This window comes from Aethina tumida, chromosome 1 (genome assembly GCF_024364675.1).
Source record: "Aethina tumida isolate Nest 87 chromosome 1, icAetTumi1.1, whole genome shotgun sequence".
NCBI lineage: Eukaryota > Metazoa > Arthropoda > Insecta > Coleoptera > Nitidulidae > Aethina > Aethina tumida.
The window spans coordinates 53,579,425-53,601,778 of NC_065435.1; the positions used below are offsets into that span (position 1 = coordinate 53,579,425).

Here is a 22,354-nt window from a genome sequence, read left to right on the forward strand (position 1 = left end):
ACATGTGACCATCAACAGAGCATCAATAACGCTAAACTAAAGCTCAACGTGACAATTCACTGTATTTTGTTAATAAAATACGTATAAATTAAAATGTTATAAGTAAAGTTTTAGGAAACTATAAATATAATAAAGAGAGTTAATAAAACTTATTAAATTTATTTAAAATTATATAATTCATATGTTCATAATTTACATAAATATACAAAATCGGTGTGATTAATTGAACTGATAATCCTCAGTTTCATCTGCATTTTCCTTCGACCCATCTTCCTTCTTTGTAACGTCCTCTTTATTAGCACTGGAGCTTTCTTGACCCGCACTATCATTTCGAGAACTCGTACTCTCACCCGTGGCGGTCGGCGTTGGTTCCGATGGGGCCGATGTTATTGTTGCCACATTATCCTTTTTAATGATGGTTTTATGACTGTTGTAATTGGGCAATCGAGCCCTGTATGGAGGATAACCCATTACCCGCACGCCAGGATGATACATAACACGTGGCCCAGGAACTGGATGAGCATATGGATTACCCGGAAACATCGGTCTGATCGGCAATATTGGTCCGGGGAACCAAAACTCCGGTGCCTACAAGAACAAAGGGGAAACTTTATTTATCTATACTCGTTTAAAAACCGTGTAGTATGTGTCATACTACCTTAAGTCTCCGGAGGGTGGTGATCAAGTTTATCAAAATAGATTTTACATGGTATTGATATTACGATTTTTTATTTCAACATATATCGATAACGTTTAATAATAGATTCTAGGCCAATTGCAAATTTGAAATGCACTTTCATAAGAGATTGAGAAGATTAATAAGCCTCGGAGATAAACGTTGTCGGTATACTTCAATATACCTAAATCAGGAACCCCAGGATTTATACAAATCATTAAATTATTTATTAGGGGCATAATTCCATATAATTATTTGTAGTACAAGATGTTTGTATACATTTTTAATATCGGCGTAAGAAAAACGTTTACTATTTCTTATTTTTGTTTTAAATTGATTACCATCATGGATTCCTGCTGTAATAAAGAAGGATAAATTAGATACATTACCGCTAGTTGTGTAAACCGCTTGTATGCCTTTCTTAAATTTTCATTTATGATTTCCTTTCCCGCGTAGTATTATAAGTAACATTCTTTCTTCAGATCGTGTAATGTTAATTGAGCTATTATCCGTCTGTTGTGAATAATGTAGATATAACGAGTTATTTAATTTATTAAGGTTTACTGACATACTATGTGTTGTCGAGGTATATATTTTTGTGTTTTTTAGAAATTCAGTAAAACTAGAACTTGTTTCTAAAATAAACAATAGAAATATGAATATAACTAAAAAACACAAAAATTTCAATATTTTTGTTACCTCAGATTATCGGAAATAAATTTTAAACGAATACATTAGAAATTAAAGAGATGTCACGACATGATTCTACATTTATGCTATTTTGAAAAAGAGTACCTGACGTTTCATAATCAAGTCGTGTAAAAATGAAAATGTCTCAACATTACTCATAAACACCGATAATACATTTATTTTTATTTGACAAACGTCAGATAGTCTTCGTTAAGTTCCAGTTTGTCGAATAGATGTATAAAATTGTGTAAATTAGAATTTACGTAAACGTGCGCCTTTAATATGAACAAAACATATCCGCGTATGTTCTTCTAGTTTTTCGTTTTGTGATTCTGTCCAATTCAATCTGTCTGTACCTTTGCAAAGAAGTATCCTCCAAACGTTTTTTATTTGCTATTTTGAGTTCATTTTGAAGTAATGGTCTTAAATATTTCAGTCCAAATCAAACAACTGTAAATAGCAAACAATATAAAAATAGTAACTTTAAAAAACATCTGGAATTCCAAAAAATTCCACCTCATTAAAGAGAATTTACAATTAAATGTACATAACATAATATTAACAGGGTGAATTTTTTGTTCTCCAACAAAGCACAGCAATTCCGAGTCTCAACATACTATTAAATAAAAATTATTTAGGAATTCTCAGTCATTTCTTTATAATTGTAAGCTTTTTTGATATAATTTATTGACATCTTTTATTGTTCGACGATTTTAATAAATACGTATTTCAGGTCGTTTGACTATACTAGTTGGCCTAAAAATATTATTTAGGTCTTTATACTAAATATTGAACGAGTGTTGAGCTATATTAGATACCTTATACAAGTACAAGTAAAATTGCGTACAATGACTATAAAATTGTAATAATTAAAATAATTGTGACAAATAGATGTGAAACCTAATAATATATACCTACATACTATGTATACTCAAATATTGAATAATGAATTACCTCTAAATGCAGCAACATTTAAAAAATTGATTGATTGATTGTAATGATATAAAATATTAACAATTACTTGAAAATGACCTCTCATTCCACTAACAGTAATTAAGCCAAGACGATTTTAATTCAACATACCTCAAAATAAGGTGGATATCCCGCAGGTATTTTATGAGGTGACCTATCTCCACCTTTGCTGTAATGTTTGGGTGACCTGCTTCTCCTATTCGAAGATTTGGGTGATCTACTCCTTCTACTTGTTGACGGTCTATCGAAAGATTTGCCGGGTGGATTGGGCGATCTCGATCTGTATCTGTCGTGTCTTTTGTAACTATGTCTATGTGGTGACCTACTATCTCCCCTGTATCTATCGTGCGATCTAAAAACGATTTAAATAAATAAATTAAATGGACACAGAAAATAGCACATACCCTTTACGAATTTCATGAGACCTGGAAGGTGAAACGGAATGTTTTCTTTCTTTTTTGTATGAGCCTTCATATCTTGGTGAGGCACTTCTTTTTCTACCATCGCTGTATCTTCTGGATCTGCTCCCGGACGGTGATCTTCTGGGACCGTCTAGGTGTTTTCTCCGCGGTGATCTACTGTATTTACTACAATGATTTATATCAGATTTTTGTCCTCGTATAACAATAACTTTGTAGATGTGAGTACTTATTTGAAATTAGTATATTATAAACCTGGATAGAACTGTTCAAAAAACACTTCCATACCTCTTTTGTTGGTATTAATGTGTTTATTAAACAATAATAAAAATAGTGTTGTAGTGAAATTTAACGAATTGCGTAGTCTCCTTACCGGTACTTATCGGACGAATACTCCCGACTTCTGGACCTCGATCGGCGAATGCCCGAATTCTTGTGTCTGTGTTCCGAGTAAAACTTATCGGGCGAACGACGGTTCTCACCGTTCCTGCCATACTCGCCCGGCTTCCTGGGAGGTGTGCGCGACCACGACCTCCGCCTAATTTCACCTTTCTTCGGTCTGTAGTACTCGGCCGTCAACGGCGGGAATTCCCGCTCGCGCGAGTCCTTTCTGTATCCCCCCTTCCTGTAATCACAAGACTTGGAACTTGACCTGGTGCGTCGGTTGTCGCGCGACCTGTGCCTCTGCGGACTCGTCTCACTTGTGCCACTGTCGCTTGATTGACTTCGCGTCTCGCGACGGTAGGGACTGTTCGAGTTTCGTGTCGGACTCTTGTAAACCATGCGAGTGGGTTCGACGCTGGCACACTGCGGTCGCCAATCTTCATCGTAGTCCACTTCGTTGCACAACACATCGTCTCTGTCAAAGATCGGTTTAGTTCCCTCACCTGTAAACCATGATTTGTTTCAGAGTAATCACTGCTTGAGGGATGGAAACCTACGTGGCTTCCTGTAATTTCATAAATTACGAATAGATGCGATTTAAAAAAATGAAATAAACAATATTTAACCGTTTACACAAAGATTGCGTAATATATCCTTATAAACTCCTGCAAATGATACATTATGGAAAACTTAGAACTATTTCAATGACGTTGACCATCTTCTTTATCTTCTTATTTTCTTCTTGCTTCTGTCTTCTTAAATCTTCAAAATTTCGGCTTGCCATTTACAATAAAAGTTATTTATTACTAATACTACTTTACTAATTGTTAAGAAATTACATTAGATATTTTAATCAAAATTTAAAAGAAATGAAAGAACTGCATGCAATTTAATTGTTGTATATCTTCTTCTTTCTTCCATGTTTGAATACTTATTCCTGGAAAATTGGTTTATACATGATTACATAAAATTTTTAAACTTGGTGATATTACTTCGCAGTTTTTAAATGTATATAAAAATATATGTTTTTATAAGTTAGTTTCAGTTAATCAATGTAATATGCAATATATTTTTTAAATACTTTTAAAAACCACATTTTATGTTTATAAATATTGTTGTCACATAATATACAGTGGTGGCACAAAATTAAACATTTTGTAAGACATTTCATAAAAGGACTTAATGCAAATTTACAAACACTACTTTGGAGTGATAGATCCAAATTCAATAAAACAGTACACATATTCGAAAATGATTAAAAGATAATCATGTTGAAGTTCTGGATTAACCAGTATAAAGTTCGGACCTAAATCCAAATAAAATCTTATGGAACAACATGAAGTCTCGGTTAAAACACCAAAAACCATTAAACGTCCGTTATGACATTTCACCTCAAGTTAAGTATAATTTCACAAAAATTGTATTTTATAAATGTATGCTATTTCTATGACTAGTCACATTGTTAATTTATTTTATTTAAGAATGAATAATTGTAGGAAAATATACTATACTATGGTACTATTTTAATTAAAATATAACAGTTTGATTCTATTTAATTAGATTTCTTATATATCTGGCCACCACCACCATTTATTATATAAAACCTAATAATACAAATATTAACACTTTTGAAAAACAAAATCTAAATCTAAGATTTAAATATACTGAGCACTAATGTCTATCATGTAACTAAACACATCTAAGATTATTTTCTATGTTAAAAATATATTTAATTTAATGTCTACATACCCAGTTAATTTTTATGTGTAGTCTGATCCTCGCTAGAAGCTGTTTTCTTCATTTATTTACTTATTGAATCCTGAAAATAAATACTGTATTTAGTAACATTTAAAATAAATATACCTAATAAAATGACTTACTCCCAAAAAAGCCGTATGTATGGTTTAAATCTTCATACAATATTCTTCAACTAATCCCATGTAAATCTGGAATCAATGAATGAATACTTAAAATGTTTTATTTTATGCTTTATCAACTATATTAAGAAACTTTTACTAATTTTTTTTAATTTTTAAAGAATAATTGACTTTACTTTAATTACTCATGAATTACAAGGGACGGATTTTTTAATAATTAGTATTCCAATATATCTTCATAGCCGTTGTTCATGTCGCCTTCTTTATCTTGATTCTTCTTTCTTCTTGCTGATGTATTCACTTCTTCTTCAGTCTTCTTTTTATTAATTTTAAATTAATCTAATTGTCAGTTTAATAATTGTATTTTATGATTATAATATATATTAAAATATCTAGTCTGTCTAAAAATTATATTTTATGAATTTAATAAATTTTAAAATATTGTTGACGAGATGAATCTTCAATCTTCTAGAACGTTCTTCTTTTATTCACATTGCTGTGAAGCTAATGGTTAAACTGACTTGTATAAGCACAGATGTAGCATTAATGTAATAATACATTCAATTATGATAAATGTGAACACACAGAACTAAGATCAAAGCCACATCTGTGCTTTTAATAATAAAATATTAGGATTAAAAGTTCAAATGAATTATTAATTGCAGGATTATAGAATGAATTGGAAATAAGCTAAAACTCAATAGAAACTATATTAGAAATTGATTTATTAATTTTGTTGAAATAAAAATGTTAAGTGTTAAATAATAAAACATTGATAAATAATCTATGTGATACTTTACTTCTAATTAATAATAAATTTTCCATTACCTAATATTTTTTAAGAAAGTTTTTACTCAAATTATGATATTCAACAATTTCGAAAAAGTGAAGTGCTGAAAATACATTTACTTATTTCCAATCTTGTCACAAAGAGTTGTGATAACTGGCAAAATTTGCAATTTGCCATTTTCATTTGAAACAATGATAAGTACAACCTGCAATTGAAAAATAAATGAAAAACATACATTTAAATGTATCAAATATGTGGTTAAACAAAGAATGAATAAATCATAAGCATAAAACATCTTTCAGAAATCATAGAATTGTATCAAAGTCACAAAAGTAATCTCTACACCATGCCATTAGTTTTAAAACTAATTGTTGATGAGGACCTAAATAATGTTAATAACTTGGAAAATGAGTTAAGAGCTAACCTGGCCTATGGATAACAAGTTGTGTGGGATCATCTAGGCTTCTTTGTAGTGGTCGAGAGGGTTCTGAAGCCATTATGTCATGCCTTTTGATTTTTATCCTAAATGAATTAAAATCTCTTTGGACTTCTGGTCTAGACAATAAAGTTAATTTGTTTTTCCTAAAATTTAAGTTATGTGGTTAATATATGCACATGTAGAACATTGTGTATTTACTTACCTGTTACGTTTTGATGTATTTGAAGACATCTTGTTATCAATGTTTGTTACAGTTAATGGGTACTATTTTAGTTAATACAATTCTTGTGATGACGTCCAATTATTTCAGATGCAGATAAACCACTACTTGTTTAATGAATGTTAGTTACGGAACAACAAAATGGGCAAATCCGTTGAGGATTTAACCCATAAAATCAATGGGGAAGCTCCATCTATGCCGCTGATGCCAAGAGTACTATTTCAAGCATGTTTCCCTTTTCCATAGTTTATTTCTTTCAGTTTACAACACATTTGTATAAAACGTTACATTAAAACAATTTTATGCAGTTTACTTGTAAATATTATAATGCGTGATTAGTGTAATTTAAGTTATTTTCGTATGTAAATAAACATTTTGGCAACACTGAACGTTTTTATTATTTGGGTAAGCACGAGATATCTCTAAGCTTTTAATTACAAAATATGACAAATAACATTTTGGTTATTTTTATGTTTTCAAACTCACAATAATAAAATAAAAACGAACATTAAAAAATATGAAAATTGAGAAAAAAATAAGTCAGGTGGTCTGTGGTGACTTCGGTGTGTGATGAAAACTGTATTATCGACAGTGTTTGCCGGATAATGAACTGTCAACCTGTTCGGTAATAAGTAAATGATAAACAATAAAATGTTCTAGTCCAACGCCTTATAAATAAAATATAGAAAATTAAGTAGTAGCGAGATGTCAGCGAACAATAAAAATGGATCACTACGAATATTTGCAGCGACCGTATTGGCGGCGGGGGTGCGGTTCTGGTTGATGCATTCAAAGTACCAGAAAATAATCGCTAATCACATCGAGGTTTCGACTCCACTGAATTCATGGAAACGTGTGTCGGAAGGACTGTTCTTAATATCGAAGCACATTAGTCCATATAATGGAGATTTGTTACATGAAAGTCCGCTATTGCTCTACATGTACAAACAATTGCTGAAGATTTTCTGGAACAATACAGGACTCATGTTTATTACGTTGGACATGCTCACTGGATTTGTCTTGTATATAACTACCAAGAAATATCTAAATACACTGTATAAAAAAGAGGAAAGGCAGAAACTTAGTTATGCACCTGATACCACAGAATATTTGTTAACATTTGTGGATTCCGTGAAGGCACCGAATTTGGTATTGCTGACATTTTTGTTTAATCCATTTACCATATTAAACTGTATTGGTTGTTCAACTGCTGTTATATTTTATTTGTTTTTATCCATGTTTTTATGTGCCATGGTACATGGGAAAGTAACCCTTAGTTCAGTTTTTCTGAGTATTTGTACTTCTATGTCATTCTATCCAATTACATTAATTATACCTCTTTGCTTATATTTTGTTAATACTTTCTCAAGCAAGTTGAAAGCTGTTTCCAGTGTTGGACTCTTCCTAGCCAGTTTATTTTCTATTCACACTTTTTGTTATAAATATGATCCAAAATACTTCATGAATGTGTATGGATTTATCTTGAGTGTGCCCGACTTACAACCAAATATTGGTTTGTTTTGGTATTTCTTCACTGAAATGTTTGACCATTTCAGGGAATTATTTATTTACTCATTCCAAATTAATGCGACAATATTATATTTAATTCCATTGGCAATTAAGTTCAGGCAGCAACCTTTTCTACTGACATATGCTTTACTATTTCTAATCACTGTTTTCAAATCTTATCCCTGCATTGGCGATGTCGGTTTTGTTATCAGTTTACTTCCGTCATTTATGTACCTATTTAGATTTTGCCAGCAAGGTTTTCCAGCATCAGTGGTATACATAATTACAACAACATTAGCACCCATTTTATGGCACTTGTGGATATACTGCAATTCAGCAAACGCAAACTTTTACTTTGGTGTTACCTTAGCCTTTGCTATTGCGCAAATATTTTTGTTAACTGATGTGCTTTTCGCCCAAGTGAAAAGGGAGTACTATCTGAAAAATGGAAAAAATATTAGCATTAATGGCCAGGATGGAAATTTAACTTTAGAATAAACTTGTTTAAAATTTATAAATACAATTTTTAATTTTGTTATGATGTTTTCTTTAATACCCTTCAAAATCAAGTTAAAAAATTCGTCTGTATTATTTAAGCTAAATAAATGAATAATTGTACAAAAAAATTCTTTGGTTTTTGTAACTGTATTAAGTTATTTGTCAAATTATTACATCAATGATAATTGCTTCTAACTATAAAAGTTTGTAAGAGTGCAATATTGTACACTAATTATTTTATTTATTAATTGTTTGTTCGATTTTTATATGAATCTTCAGAATAAAGTTAGAAATTATAAATAAGAGATATTATATTATTACACAGGGCGTTTCGCAACTTATCCGACAAATTTTAACCACATACTCACTGTTGCATAAGAAGATGTGATTAAAATTTGGATAAGTTGCGAAACACCCTGTATAGAAGGTTAAAAAGAACGGTGCGCTAAAATTGGATTCGGCGGGCTAAACCTTCCATTCAAATCAATGGGAACAATTTCGAACAGCTTATATAGATGGATTGAATTATTTTTTATTTCGTTTCCTGTTGCTGTTACAATTTTTTTTTTAATGGACAAGCGCAGAGGAGTTAAAAGATGGATTTAGTTTTGTGTTATTTCACGTTTTTAAGATTTCTTAGTTAACAATATATTTAACAGACACAAAAATAAATAACATTTCATCTGTAAAATGTTCATCCAGGGTTTGTGCAGACGTTCGAACCACTGTCTCTCTACCATCAGAAGAGGGTTGCATGAAGTTGGTCTTAGAGCCAAAAAACCTTTTCAACACCCTCTGTTAAATAGGGAACATCAGATTTCCCGCAGAGTGTGGACCAACAATCACAGGTTATGGATTGCAGCCGAATTGGGTAATTATTTGATCACAGGTGAGTTTAGGTACTCAGATAGCCGTATTTGGACATGGTGTGAACTGTTGTTCTTATAGAGTGGGGTGGAATTTCTCGAGAGACACATACGGAGTTGCTCATAATAAACTGAGAGACTATGAATGCAGGACGATATGTACTGGCCTCTGCGTTCCAAATGAGCACGTATGGAGCTGTCTTCAAGGACAAATTTTGATTCGAAACTGTCAGCTCAAAATTTGTAGAATCGTATTAGTGCTTTAGAGAAGAATGGTGAGAGAATTTATTTATTTACTAATTAAGAGTATGCTAAGGAAGGGCCAAAGACCAAGTTTGATTGGAAAAGTATAACGGTTAGTATTCTGTTTTTTGTTAATTTTAATGAATTTTGTTTTATTAATTTCCCAAATAATTTGGCGATATTAGTTTTATTATTGTATTAAAAGTTCTATTGCTGATGCAGTTTTGTTTAATTTATGGAAGAGATAACATTGTTTATTATAATTAATTTTGATACTATATTTGTTGCAATATAATGTCATTGGTATTGTGATTTTTAAAATATTTTAAATTATACACAGTGTAGTTATCAGGAGGGGGGACCGCATTGTGTATATTAATCAATGGATTTAACATTTTGAACAATACTGCGTTTTAGGAATTTATTTTTCAAAAACAAATCCCACACAATCAAAATATTGGAAATTAATATCGTAGTTACAATAGTCTTTCTACATAAGTTATAATAAAACGTTTGTTGTAATATTTGGGTTGGTATAATTAATGCGTTGCTACGACAACTTCAGATATGGTAATATTTAAATTTGTCATTAGTATTTGGGGGTTTCGCGGGGTCGGCTGTAGCATCGGTTTAAAAAGGATATTTTTGTTAAAATGGAATGCAGGGCGGTTAGTGAAGAGCCTTTGGATCACACCCTTTCTGAAAATAATTATGTTGTAGAAGTTCAACATTTCGCGAACAGAATAGCATTTGGCACAACTTTAAACAGAAATATTTGGCAAGTAGACAACAAATTTCCAAATATCGGACCTCAAACTTATTGCAATCCTAACGACAATTTCATAGATATTTTGTCTCGAAAAATTCGAAGTAATCGAGGTGTGGGGTATTTTGCAAGCACATCAGTTTATAATCCAATAAAAGTCAGAACTCCGTCACCTACAAGATATCAACCAAATATTAAGTTCGAAGAAAAGAAAAAAATTTCAATACCGTTCAATTATAAACAGTACAAGCCACCAATAAGTACGACTCCTGGTCCAGGAACATACAATTTAAACAAGAAGAAGTGCAACAAATTAAATTATTCCTGCGTTAAAGGTAAAGTTAATATGAAGCCTTGCGTTGACATGCATTGCAATAAGCATATCACTCACACATGCCACAAATGCAAGAGTGTTTGTAAAGGCGATTATTTCCATAAAAATTTTGAAGTCTTTCTGTGTCAGTTGTGCTGGATTCAACAACGGATACAACGCGATACTTACAATTATGATGAACTCAAGAAATTTATCAAAATTAGGGATTGTACGCGGTTCCACAAGCATAATATGCCGTCGATTTATGGAAACATAGAGCCACGTCGGGAAATAATTAAACAACTTAGTTTAGAAAATTATTTAAATATGTACATTACTGATTTCGATACAAAAATCTATTAAATCATGCAACGTAAATCCATGTCGTTTATATTGGGCAGTTTGAGTGATAATTGATAAACGTAATATTTATTACATTTATTTATACACAAGAATCACAACATACAAATATAATTTTTAATTAATATAGTTCCACATACCAGATGGGAATATATCATTTTTTATTTCAACAATAGGAGGTTTAATTACACTATAACATTGGCATTTAATGGTTACTTATTTGTCAAAATTTTATAAAAATATACATAATTTACAACGTTTTTAAAACAACTTAAAACACAAACAATCCATTGCCATATATACGTTATGAAAAACTGAGTAAGAAGGCCAAACATTCCTAACATCAATATTATGAAGAAATAGCATGTACCTAATTAGATTTTCTTAATATAAGAAAAGAGTATTAAAGTTTATTTAAATCCAATTCTATTTCGAATGACGTTAATTTTGTATTAATATCTAATGTTTAAGATGAATTAAGTTATATTCATGATAGTTTATACACTAAATGCTATAACTATTAATGAAAATTATGGCAACGACACTCAAAGTGATAATTTAGGAAAGATACATCTAACTAAATAGAATTTTAACATACTTACTAATATATTTTTACATAAAGTGTAATAACCCTTACTTCAAGCAAACCTAGATACGGAAATCACGAAAGATAATATAATATATATGAAAATATTACTGCTCAAAAGTACTTATTTAGTATTCACTTTAAGTGCCAATAGTATGAGTCCGGTACATTTAAAACTGCAATATTTTTCGTTTTCGTTGGACTTAAACATTTATTCTCGGCAACACACGATTCTTCTGTTTAATTAACACGTGCAATGATTGCAATTTTCGCAGTTGGACCAACACAAATACACCAATGCAATGTATCCACAGTATGGAATTTAATTCATAACCTTCTTGCTCAACTTATTCTTAGAATAAACGTTTATGTGGGTCTCTTACTTGACTCTCCAGCATCTGCAACACTATACCTAATGACTAGCAAGTAAATTTATTGTTTCTATATGATTTGTCGCTACTGCAATTGATACTGCCATTGGAATGTTCATATACATCACTAAAATTGCAAGTATTACAGGTGTAGTTCTGGAACTGCAGCCAGCACAGTTCACAGGCTTAAAAAATTGACAAATAAGCTGTTGAAAGATAATATTGTATAATACAATTCCTGGGATAATTGAGAAGCCTATGCCGGTCAGCACTCGTCCTTCAATTCGAAAATTTTTCCACAGTTTTCGGGATTGCCGTAGATCTCATCTTCTTGTGCGTTATTGGCTATCGGTCCTCTAAGCTGTAGGGTCACTAACTGCTTGTGGTCTTCCAGTGCCAGTACGATATGTTGACCGTTTGAAGTGATTTCACACGCACTGATATTAATTTTTGGTGTGTACACTGCTACCAAGTTACCTACAATAGACGTTTGTAAGCAGGTCCTTGCTACGAAAAATTATTTTCATATTACCTTTGTTAAGATCCCACACGCCTATTGAACGGTCTCGACATTCGGCGTCGGTGGATAGACACAAACTACCAGTTGGGTCTAGTTTCAGCGTGGATACTGGAGCGGTATGACCACACAAGGACCATCGACAATTTCCTGTCATAGTCGAATTAGACATTTTTGAAATGAATAAATTTTCTGAACTCACCTGTTATTAAATCCCAAACGAGTATTCTAGCATCCTCCAGACCAGATATGACACATCCACCTTGAGAGCTAATTTCTAGTGATACCGTATTACAAGATGGTTTCCATTTCTTAAACAAAGTTCCACTTTGTAAGTCATACACAACTATGAAATTCGGATTGGGCTCGTCAATCTCATGGCAAACACAACAAACATAGTTGCCTAAAATAATATGGTTATAAAATGCAATACGATGAATACTAGAATCTACCTTCATAAGTGATAGCCGACAAGGATGTAATAAAATCATGGTGAGGTATTCTGAGATCATACAGCAATTTTCTAGATTGTAAATTCCACACTAAAAGTGGAAATGGTTTTTGGGTCTCGTCACCGCAAACAAGTACCCTGTAATTTTATACGTTAGCACACATATTAATATAATCAATGAACTTGCCTTCCATCGCCCGAAACCAGGAGGGAATTTAGGAAGCGGTCCTCTCCAGCTTTAAATGTCGTCACACAGTCACCTAGAATTTTATTTTTTTTAATATATATTGTAACGTAATTACAAGTCATAAGTTAACCTGTCTCTAAGTTCATAAGATTAATGTACATTCTGTTTCTACTAAGTGCCACTAAGTGCGATTGGTCATGGAGCCCATAATAAGGCATTTTCTGGTTCATTACTCCTTTTAGCTTGGTTAAGAAACTGCCAGAGTTTAAGTCGTATATTCTTAATTCCCTTCTACATAATACTATACATTTAAACTGGTCGATTGGTATTAAGTTGGTCGGATGTGGCACACCTTTTAAAATTCTAACAGCTTCAGACCTAAAATGAACGAACGCATTTCAAAAAAGATCTCAAGTTGTATATTCGACTTACGTTTTAATGTTCCATACACAAATTTCTTCCTTATTGGTTGATACAGTAACAATAAACTGATCAGTGTCGGGGATTCTACACACTAAGTCAAATGTTTTTTCACGTAACGTCCTTTCAGTCGTTTCACAGTCTTGTTCTAGCATGTCGGAATTTAACGGAATTAATGACGTAACTGGTGGATTTTTTGCCAACTGATACATATTCGACACTTTGGAATCCGAATCGATCACAATCTCATTTATCTTCATTTTCCCTTCCAAATAGGTAAACAGATGTGAATAAAACTGTCTGCCGTCGTAATTCAGAACGCTGGCATGCGTCTCGATGAAAGTCTTCAGAATTTTGGTGGACTCTTCCGTGATTTGTTCTTGAAGTTGGATATCCTCTAGAATTTGGTAGCAATTCGAGCCGCATACTTTATCATAGATCCAGTTCATGTCAGAGATGTATTGAGAATGTTCAATTTCAGATTTCAGTTGGAAGTAGTGGAAAGGTAATTCATCCAATTTTCTGCGATTATACCTGGAACCGAAAGGAACATTGAACTGTTCCGTTGATCACTAATGATTTATATAAAAAATCTTTTTTAATCATTCATTTTTTTTAACAGGACTAGTAAAACTTTTGTAGTGAAACATTTTTCCTTTCTACTATCTGCAAACAAAAGTTTATGTTCATATTACATAACTACTTACTACTGTAATAAACATTAAAACTTTATCATTGAGGTTTCAATCTTCTATTACCTGCAACCTGTGTGTTTATTTATTTTACTTTGATGAGGGCAAATGCAAAAATCAAAATGAAAACTTAAATAATATTTATTTAAAGTAATACATGCAAGACTAAAATCAATATAAACATCTATGTAATTACAAAATGTAGGTGCATTTAAATTTAAAACGTGAATTACATTGTTAATAAAAAGGCACACATAATCATACCATTTTCCTAGCATATTATCTTGGCACACCAAACGCGCTTGAAGATTTTTTGGATTGTTCGTCCACCATTTGCCCTAAAAGTAAACAATTTATTTACTCTTTATAGTTTTTAGCTAGAGATATGCGTACGTTGTAATAATCATATAACATTTGGTGTGCCCATTTTGCATGTTGCTTATATCTGGTAGCCACCGCTTGCCTCAACATGTTATCCCTCCACTGAACCCCTAGAACTCCGCCTGTAAGCGTCCATTGAAGGAAAGGTGCCAAATGCTTATTCAATCTGGACCATGCAAGACATGCTGGGGCCCATGATACTGAAAATTCACAATGTATTAAATTTATCCATAAGGTACTCAAACATTTTTACCATAAGTTGTCGTACTGTGAAAGTTCTCATCGAATGCTAGTAGATCCATCATTTCCGAGTCAGTAACTCCGTGTTTTGTGCAAGTTATGATAGCCAGTGCATGTTGGACCTGTGTCTTATCTAATATGGTTTCTAATTCCTCCAACATCAAACTCAATTGATCATTGACGTGACCTTTCGGAACAATATCGTGTTCTTTGTCGACCCACCAAGACGTCTGCCAAGCTAAAACCTATATTATATGTTTTATATTTTCCATCCATAGAATAGGACAGCCTTAGCATTACCTTGGAATATAATGGAAGTGTGCATTCTTGGACAGATTTCAACACGCAGTCTTGTACTTTAGAATTAACGCTATGATTATATTGCATTACGCTAGACATAAGAATACCTTTGGCTTCGGCCTCGCCAAGGAGAGGCATTTTAATGAAGCTGTCCTCATTAAATTTATGGGACATTTCTTCATGCATATCGGTGCCTTCTGATACAGAAAGCAAGAGTTTTATGTTATCTGGCAGCTTAGTTGGCAACCAGTTGATAGATTTAGAACTGTAGGACCGCACTTGGTCTATCCCGTCTAATACTATTATTAACGGCCTTTGCAAACAACTGGCCGTCAAAAGAGTGGGTAGGATTTTTTCATAAGATTCCAAGCTCTACAAGCACATATGTTTAAAACAAAAGGCCATTAATAACCGGAAACAACTTACATGAGTGCAGTAACATTTATGACCGTAGGTTAAAATGGAACATTGATTTGTAATTGAACTGAGTAATTGTTCTAAGGTACTTGATTGGGCACTAATGCCGACGAATCTAAGGATTACGAAAGCTTCCGGCAACCATTGCTGACAACACTGCGCGACACGAGCCAGCAGCGTTGTCTTTCCACATCCACCGGGACCATACAAAACCAATGGGGCTGTGCTGTCTCCCAAGATATACCTGGAAATTCCTCGTTTTAAATGGGGTAAACAAAAAGGAGTTCAACATACGTTCTAATATTATTTATAGTTTTATCTCTATTAATACTGCATTGGGCAGCCTTTTGGCAGAAACTGGTTTGTTGATTAAGTTCCTCGAAAAGAGAGGCTTCAATGCCGTAACTCGGCTTCAACATTGTTTTGCCTTGGTGTTCTTCTATGATAGAATCAATCATTTCATGCAACTGTTTTTGTAAACTTAAAGTTACTAAGGAAATATATTGTTGGTGTTCTTGAATATCCATATTTATTCCCCCGTCCACATAGCGTACCGGTATACGAATAATGTGTTTCTCCGTTAGTTGATTCTAAAATAAGTCTCATCTTGTAATGACGGAAACGGTAAAATTATGGAATTTCTTACTCTTAAATCCTTTTGGAGTATACCTAATCGTCTGTAAGCTTCAGCGTCAACGGGGCTCATATTGTCTGGTGTTTTTGCAGTTGGTGTGTAGACTCGGTTCATCCATATACACCTCTTCGCCAGTTCTTGACTCATGAATACAGTATTATGCACCTCCTATAAAACCCGCAAAAATTGTTAAGTACAAAATATTAAGGAGAATGAAGAAATCTAGTCACCTGTTCGACCACCGTTGTTAAGTAAGTGTCTCTGAGTTCAGTCGAAAATACTGTTATAAGCACGGCCAACATTTTCTCAATTTCAGATCTCCACTCTTCCAAGGCTTTCTCTCTAAATTCGTGTGATGTCTCTTTGAAGCCAGGAATGTGACATGCTATTGGCTGTAGTCGATAGCACGGCGGTTGAGAATCACTATCCAGCTGATACCTAGATAATAGTAAACATTCCCTATATTTATAAATGTTTATTTCATTTAAAGTTAAATATCATAATAAAATAAATTATTACTTTGTGCTATAAATTTATTTGATCAATTTTAAAACATGCACTTGTTTTTGTTAGTTTGCTACGTCATCTAATAAATATTTTTAACGCTTTGGCTTCGAGCCAAGATCAAGTGAGTTCTATATAAAACAGGTGGTTTAAATATCGTTAGTGTAAAATACTACGGCTAGTGTAGTGTCCGTGGAATTTTATCATGTTGTAGCTCAAAATAAATTTATATCAAATCAATGAAGACTTACCATTTGGACAACAGAGTTTGAGCAGACTGATTTTCAGCACTTTCCATGGCCATTTTGAAGTCATTACTTTCAATTGTAATGGGCAATAGCGGGGTTCCCAAAGAATTGTTAAGAAATAGTACTGGTATCACATAGGCAATTTCCATTTGACCTAAAACAAGCAGTCGGTAATCAAGATGTAATGTGGCAAAATTGTTTTATTACGAGTCAGCTCTCCGATACAAAGTTCAGGAAACTCGTGGTCCTGCTGTTTTTCCAAAAGTGTTTTCCAATGAAGATCGACTATGTGAAGCTCATAGCCTTTAGATCTGCACATAGCCCTTAATTCTGGATAAACGGTGTTGTGTAATGCACCTTTTTCAACCGTACAATCTACAAACAAAATTAAACTCGAGATTTTTTTTAAATATAAATTGTGACTTTTTTACCCTGAGAGTCGGCAGCACAAACATATATGACTATCTTTCTAGTTCTTGTTGCGGTTTTTGCGTGCGCAACTCTACCCATTATTAAATGTTGTAATTGTTCATTCAGGCTGGACACTTCTTTTGGCAAATTTCCGTCCTCTTTTCCAAAGTCCTTCGGACTATGGGTACCAGGTGGTGAACTTAATGACATTGAATCTGCTAAAATATTTTTTATTTTAAAATAATTTATTATTATTGTCGTTTTTCATGAAACATCTCCTTTCATTATTCATGAAACAACAGAAGACTTTTCTATTGTTAACATCACAAATGTTTTTTTTTAGTTATTTCTTATGTTTGACCTAATGCTTTGTGTTCCCACATTTTTATGAATGTACAATGATTTTTTACCCGATATACTGGCGGCGGTAACTCCTTTCAAGATCTTATTTGGCTTTTTCTCTGTCACTAACGTCGAAGGAACGGATTGCTGGCCACCCGTGCGCTGAAGCGACTGTTGTCCCGCTGTGCTCGGCTCTAAAATAACACCCGAATGGGGTGTTATATGGTTCAGAAGAGTCTGTTGCTTCTCAGTCGGCAGACTCGTTCGGATCTGATAGCTCCCCGACCTAAATAAATTCATTAAATAAAATATATCATATTTAACGCGATCCTTTCAATCTACGACGTCGATTGTAATTTGTGTTGCGGCCGAATCAAATTAATAATACGGGATGCAGAGGGTTGGGGGAGCTTGGAAGGGCACAGAAGAACGGCCAGGAGAGAGGGAGAAGTGCTGACGGCACAAGTGACCTACTTTACGATACTACGATACTACGGAATTGAGAGCTGGAAACTGGCTGATAATAAGGATGCAGGCTTTCGTTCTAGAAATCGGTTGTTTCACTGATTTTATAAGAAATTTGCTTATTAATATAATCAATTTTTTAAGAAAAACTTGTCCACAATTCCAGAATTGTATCGATTCAGTCCCAGAAAATAATAAAGACACTGTGACCTTATAATAATAATCAAAATAGTCAGTTACGTCAATAATTTTGAACTGAATTCTAATTTTAGATTCTCTTGTAGAGTTGTTTATTAAACAATGTATTTTAGTGTTAATGGAATGAAATATTTTGTTACAGTTTATCAAGAACAACATTGTTAATAACATTATGTAAATGTAAAAATATAAATCGATCAATTTCAAACCAATATTTTAGTTTTTCCCGACCTAAACTAGATGTAATTGTGGATTATTAATAAAAAGTCTCTTGCTAGTGGCCATCGACAGATATTTCATTAGTCTGGCCTCAATCCTGCAGAAATAGGTCACAGGATCCGCTGGGATAAAGTATGTTTCGCCGTCGACGTCACTGTAACGCAAGTAACATGCACGGTGAAATTTGATAAAACTACCACAATTTTCCATTTTTTGGCGTTTTCACACATATATAATCATAATCATAATGTTATCATAATCTATTTCCATATGAACGAATGTCCTATTGAAGAAAACTAATTAATTTTCTATATGTCACAGGTATCCATTATCATTAATTTTAATGGCCCAGTTATAGGTCCTGTTTATCTCAATGCCATGACAAACAACATCAATATTGAAGTATCAGTTACGTCAATCAATTGGTGATGCATAGTTTTCCCAATAAACAAAAATCAATCCACTTAATAAATCCGAAAATGTGACATATGGAAGAGTGTATTTTTTTAGTTTGCTTATAATTGTGATCATGATTATTCAAGTATTTACTATAATCTGCTATTCAAATAATTAGGAACTTTTGTCAATTTTTCTCTACTCAAGTTAGATTTTATATTATTCAAGTATAGAGCAAACATTTTTGGCTTATAATAATCTGTAGTAACTCTTTGTATGGTCCAAATGATTAAAAATTTTAAGAAAAATGTTTTTTTATTTAAATATTTACTTTAACTGCGGTTTTAATATATGGCAAAAGCATTAAAGTTCAGATATTTAAAAAGAGTTACGTTTAAAAATAAAATAAATAGCATTAATTGAAATCAGTCTGCTTCACACATTTACTTAATAATGAATATAAAAACGTTTATTTTTATTGCTAGTGCTCGTTATTAGAATAATTGACGTGAATATATATTACGAGCACGTACAAATATGATTAAATAGGTATGTGTACAAAATTGATTGAACTGTAATAAAATTTTAATTATATTTATTTTTAAAAAATTAACAAAAATGAATTTTGTAATTTCTATACCCTCCTTATTCCTATTACACAGTCGATTTATTTTTATTTTCAATTTGGCACCAACTGATATATAAAAAAAGAGCATATGAGACTCATAAATGTATATTTGATAATAATAATTTACATTTCCAAAAATACTGAGAAATTCAACGGTGCTATTAATACGCGACAGCAACGTATTTTTGTATCCTTTGACCGTTTTATATCGCGAATGTCAGGAACTACATGTCTCCGTCTTAATAGACTGTCATTCGGATAAAACGCAGTAATTATTTTGTCCTCGGAACAGGCAACAGGAATTTTCAAAGATTAATTGAATATTTTCGCTTTCATTAGACCTGTTACGGACTAATAGCAGTATTTTCCAAGCCAGACTTAATTAATTAATAAATATTATTTTTTATGTGACTTCGGTACGTGATCTACCTTTATATTACTTGTACAGCCATGGCGGAATTATAAATCGCAACTGTTTCATAACAAATAAAACGTCACTTAAATATATGGCAATTTACGCTGCTTTTCCTTGAGAATGCAATTGCAAAATGCCTACATACAAATATTTCTCAAACGTTTTAATTCTGTAAATTGGACACATTGGTCAAAAACATTATCGTAAATGGAATGGTCTGACGTAAAAATACGTCAATAAATTTAATTTAATCCAATTATTTACGGTTTCTGTCGTCATAACCAATAAATAAGTCGTCACTCAACGTATCAGCCGAAATATACAAAATTATACTATAAAAACAATTCAGTTCGTTTGGAGTCAATGCAGCAGCACTTGGATGTTCAGTAAACAGTGCATTAAATAATAATATCAAATCATTAAATAATGTCAAACTTTCTGTCTGTTTTCAAAATATCCAATCAAATTAATCACAGTTTGTTATGAAATTATGCGCCAAATTGTTAATGGTTCAACTATTTTATAGACACCCCTTCAGAATATCATGATGATATGATATGTGGGGGTGTCATTATCGACGTTAAACGCCCTTAAACGAGATACATCGTATGGAATTATTATAAAACATATTTTCATATTTTATTTTGTATTCATTTTTTTCTCCTTAAATATGAAAATTAACAGTTTTAAAATAGTTTTCTTTTAACAAAATGTGTGAACAGTTCAAACAAATTCTTAAAATGCAAATAATAATCAAAATTTGTTTTAATATGAAAACGTGTTTTATTTATCAATACTATCAATAAATTATTCATTTTTAATTTAATTAGATGAATATGGAACATTAATCACAATAATTGTTTTATTTATTAATTAATCAACCATTTATTAATAAATGCAGAGATTTTATAAAAAGTGACTTTTTAAATTTAATGCTTAAGGAGCAAAATGATTAAAAAATAATATAAATTATTCAAGTAATGCTTTTTTTATCATTAAAATTATGCAATTAACTGATGTAACTCTGACAGTAATCTTTCGAGTTACATTAGTTAATTGTAGGAAATTTACTTGTAACTTCGTATTTAATATGTAATTCTATAATGAACAACTAACACATTATAAAATATTTAAATTACAATTATTGATGTATTTAATCAATTAAATTTATTAAAATGTCACAGCAAATATTTTTTTAAATGCTAAAATGTGAACCTGAATATGTACATCTTAATGTTCTGTTTCGCTTCATTCTTGAGTGACCTATATTCACCTGAAATTATTTCGCCGTCCCAGCATCCCAGTAACCGTTAACCACAATGCTTTCATTATACTTTTGCAAATCAAAAAATCAATTCGCCACCGAGTATCTATTGCTGGGGTAATAAGACGGATTTCTTGCCACATCAAGACATTCAACCGCAATTCTGATGATTTTACGAAAAATTTGCAGAACTCAATCTAGAATCGAATCAAACCAACAAATGGACTTACTCTTCCGATCTCTGGGACATGTTATCCTTATCCTTGTGAGCCTGTCCGCTGCTACAAGAGTTGCCCATGGTTGCTTACTAATCCAACTTTTCATAAAACGAAAACTATTCCAGTTCGCACGATCGTGTCATAGTCCTTCGTGTAACTCGCGTCCACGGAATTCATCACTGAGACACATTTTCACTAAATTGATTTGCGGGCTGCGACAACACCGGTCCGTTTTCAAAAATCCGTCCGAAATGGAAGATCATATTTTAATCAGTAAGGCATGCTGCAAAATTTTTTTTATTGTTTTCATGTCGATCGACTTGACAAATGTGCGTGAGTATTAACTTCGGTGTGGTGCGTTTGTTTCAACTTATATGATTGAGATATTTACACTGGAGTCGACATAAATAAATAGTAGTACGACTGCATGTCTGCCCTGACGTAAGTCACACACATACAGTAGGTAATAATCAATGCTGAAACCGGTGAGATATCAGGCAAGCGCGGGGCTGTGACGTCATTCGACGCTCGACTACAGGAATATCTAGGCGGGCGTCCCGACGCTTGCGGCCGATGTTGGTCTTGTGCAAGGTGTCCCGAATAGGGAACTGATGCATTCGATACTCACTTCCCATTTGGTAAAACGGAGCCGCGACAGATGGAGCGATTGTCCACATTTTCAGACACTTAAACACACTAAAATCTATCCAGTTTTCAGATGGTTCATTCAAATGAATTTATTAATAAATATCTAAATTATGAGTTGAAAATTCAAATAGTAACACCTCTTGCAACCAATTATTTACCCAACTACATTTCAATCTGTAT

General features: G+C 32.6%; 3 protein-coding genes and 1 long non-coding RNA gene across 11 annotated transcripts; 2 read left to right on the forward strand and 2 right to left on the reverse strand.

Moving 5' to 3' along the window:
• Positions 1-143: 143 nt before the first annotated feature.
• LOC109594833 (uncharacterized protein DDB_G0287625) lies at positions 144-6,924 on the reverse strand. 7 transcript variants are annotated; one of them, XR_007547210.1, is made up of 8 exons: positions 6,450-6,924; positions 6,233-6,390; positions 3,131-3,644; positions 2,743-2,925; positions 2,450-2,690; positions 1,723-1,816; positions 659-1,032; positions 451-588 (listed from the first exon to the last, which is right to left on the reverse strand). XR_007547210.1 is itself a non-coding variant. In XM_049962830.1 (7 exons), exons 4-7 carry the CDS (start codon positions 3,538-3,540, stop codon positions 220-222), a joined length of 1,203 nt encoding a protein of 400 aa, XP_049818787.1. In that variant the 5' UTR covers positions 3,541-4,078; positions 4,891-4,960; positions 5,022-5,087; positions 6,233-6,372; the 3' UTR covers positions 144-219. The 7 variants fall into 7 exon arrangements, 4 of the variants coding, with proteins under 4 accessions (XP_049818787.1, XP_049818788.1, XP_049818781.1 ...); XM_049962830.1 differs by lacking the exons at positions 659-1,032; positions 1,723-1,816; positions 6,450-6,924 and adding exons at positions 4,891-4,960; positions 5,022-5,087 and having other exon boundaries at positions 144-588; positions 3,131-4,078; positions 6,233-6,372; XM_049962831.1 differs by lacking the exons at positions 659-1,032; positions 1,723-1,816; positions 6,450-6,924 and adding exons at positions 4,891-4,960; positions 5,022-6,013 and having other exon boundaries at positions 144-588; positions 6,233-6,361.
• Positions 6,925-7,049: 125 nt separating this feature from the next.
• LOC109594409 (phosphatidylinositol glycan anchor biosynthesis class U protein) lies at positions 7,050-8,511 on the forward strand. The gene has a single exon (XM_020009633.2). The coding sequence runs from the start codon at positions 7,173-7,175 to the stop codon at positions 8,472-8,474; it is 1,302 nt and encodes a 433-aa protein (XP_019865192.1). The 5' UTR covers positions 7,050-7,172; the 3' UTR covers positions 8,475-8,511.
• A 1,651-nt stretch (positions 8,512-10,162) lies between these two features.
• Positions 10,163-11,040, forward strand: LOC126266435 (uncharacterized). The gene is made up of 2 exons (XR_007548806.1): positions 10,163-10,251; positions 10,304-11,040. It is a non-coding gene; the product is annotated as an uncharacterized LOC126266435 (long non-coding RNA).
• Positions 11,041-11,085: 45 nt separating this feature from the next.
• LOC109594086 (NACHT and WD repeat domain-containing protein 2) lies at positions 11,086-21,985 on the reverse strand. Of its 2 annotated transcripts, none has more exons than XM_049970361.1 (20): positions 21,539-21,985; positions 17,792-18,009; positions 17,402-17,596; positions 17,178-17,345; positions 16,974-17,124; positions 16,449-16,656; positions 16,231-16,386; positions 15,879-16,174; positions 15,594-15,828; positions 15,168-15,539; positions 14,881-15,112; positions 14,640-14,827; positions 14,511-14,584; positions 13,567-14,088; positions 13,265-13,512; positions 13,135-13,207; positions 12,949-13,085; positions 12,699-12,899; positions 12,512-12,646; positions 11,086-12,456 (listed from the first exon to the last, which is right to left on the reverse strand). In XM_049970361.1, exons 1-20 carry the CDS (start codon positions 21,604-21,606, stop codon positions 12,245-12,247), a joined length of 4,089 nt encoding a protein of 1,362 aa, XP_049826318.1. In that variant the 5' UTR covers positions 21,607-21,985; the 3' UTR covers positions 11,086-12,244. The 2 variants fall into 2 exon arrangements, with proteins under 2 accessions (XP_049826318.1, XP_019864813.2); XM_020009254.2 differs by having other exon boundaries at positions 17,402-17,599.
• Between the last annotated feature and the right edge of the window lie 369 nt (positions 21,986-22,354).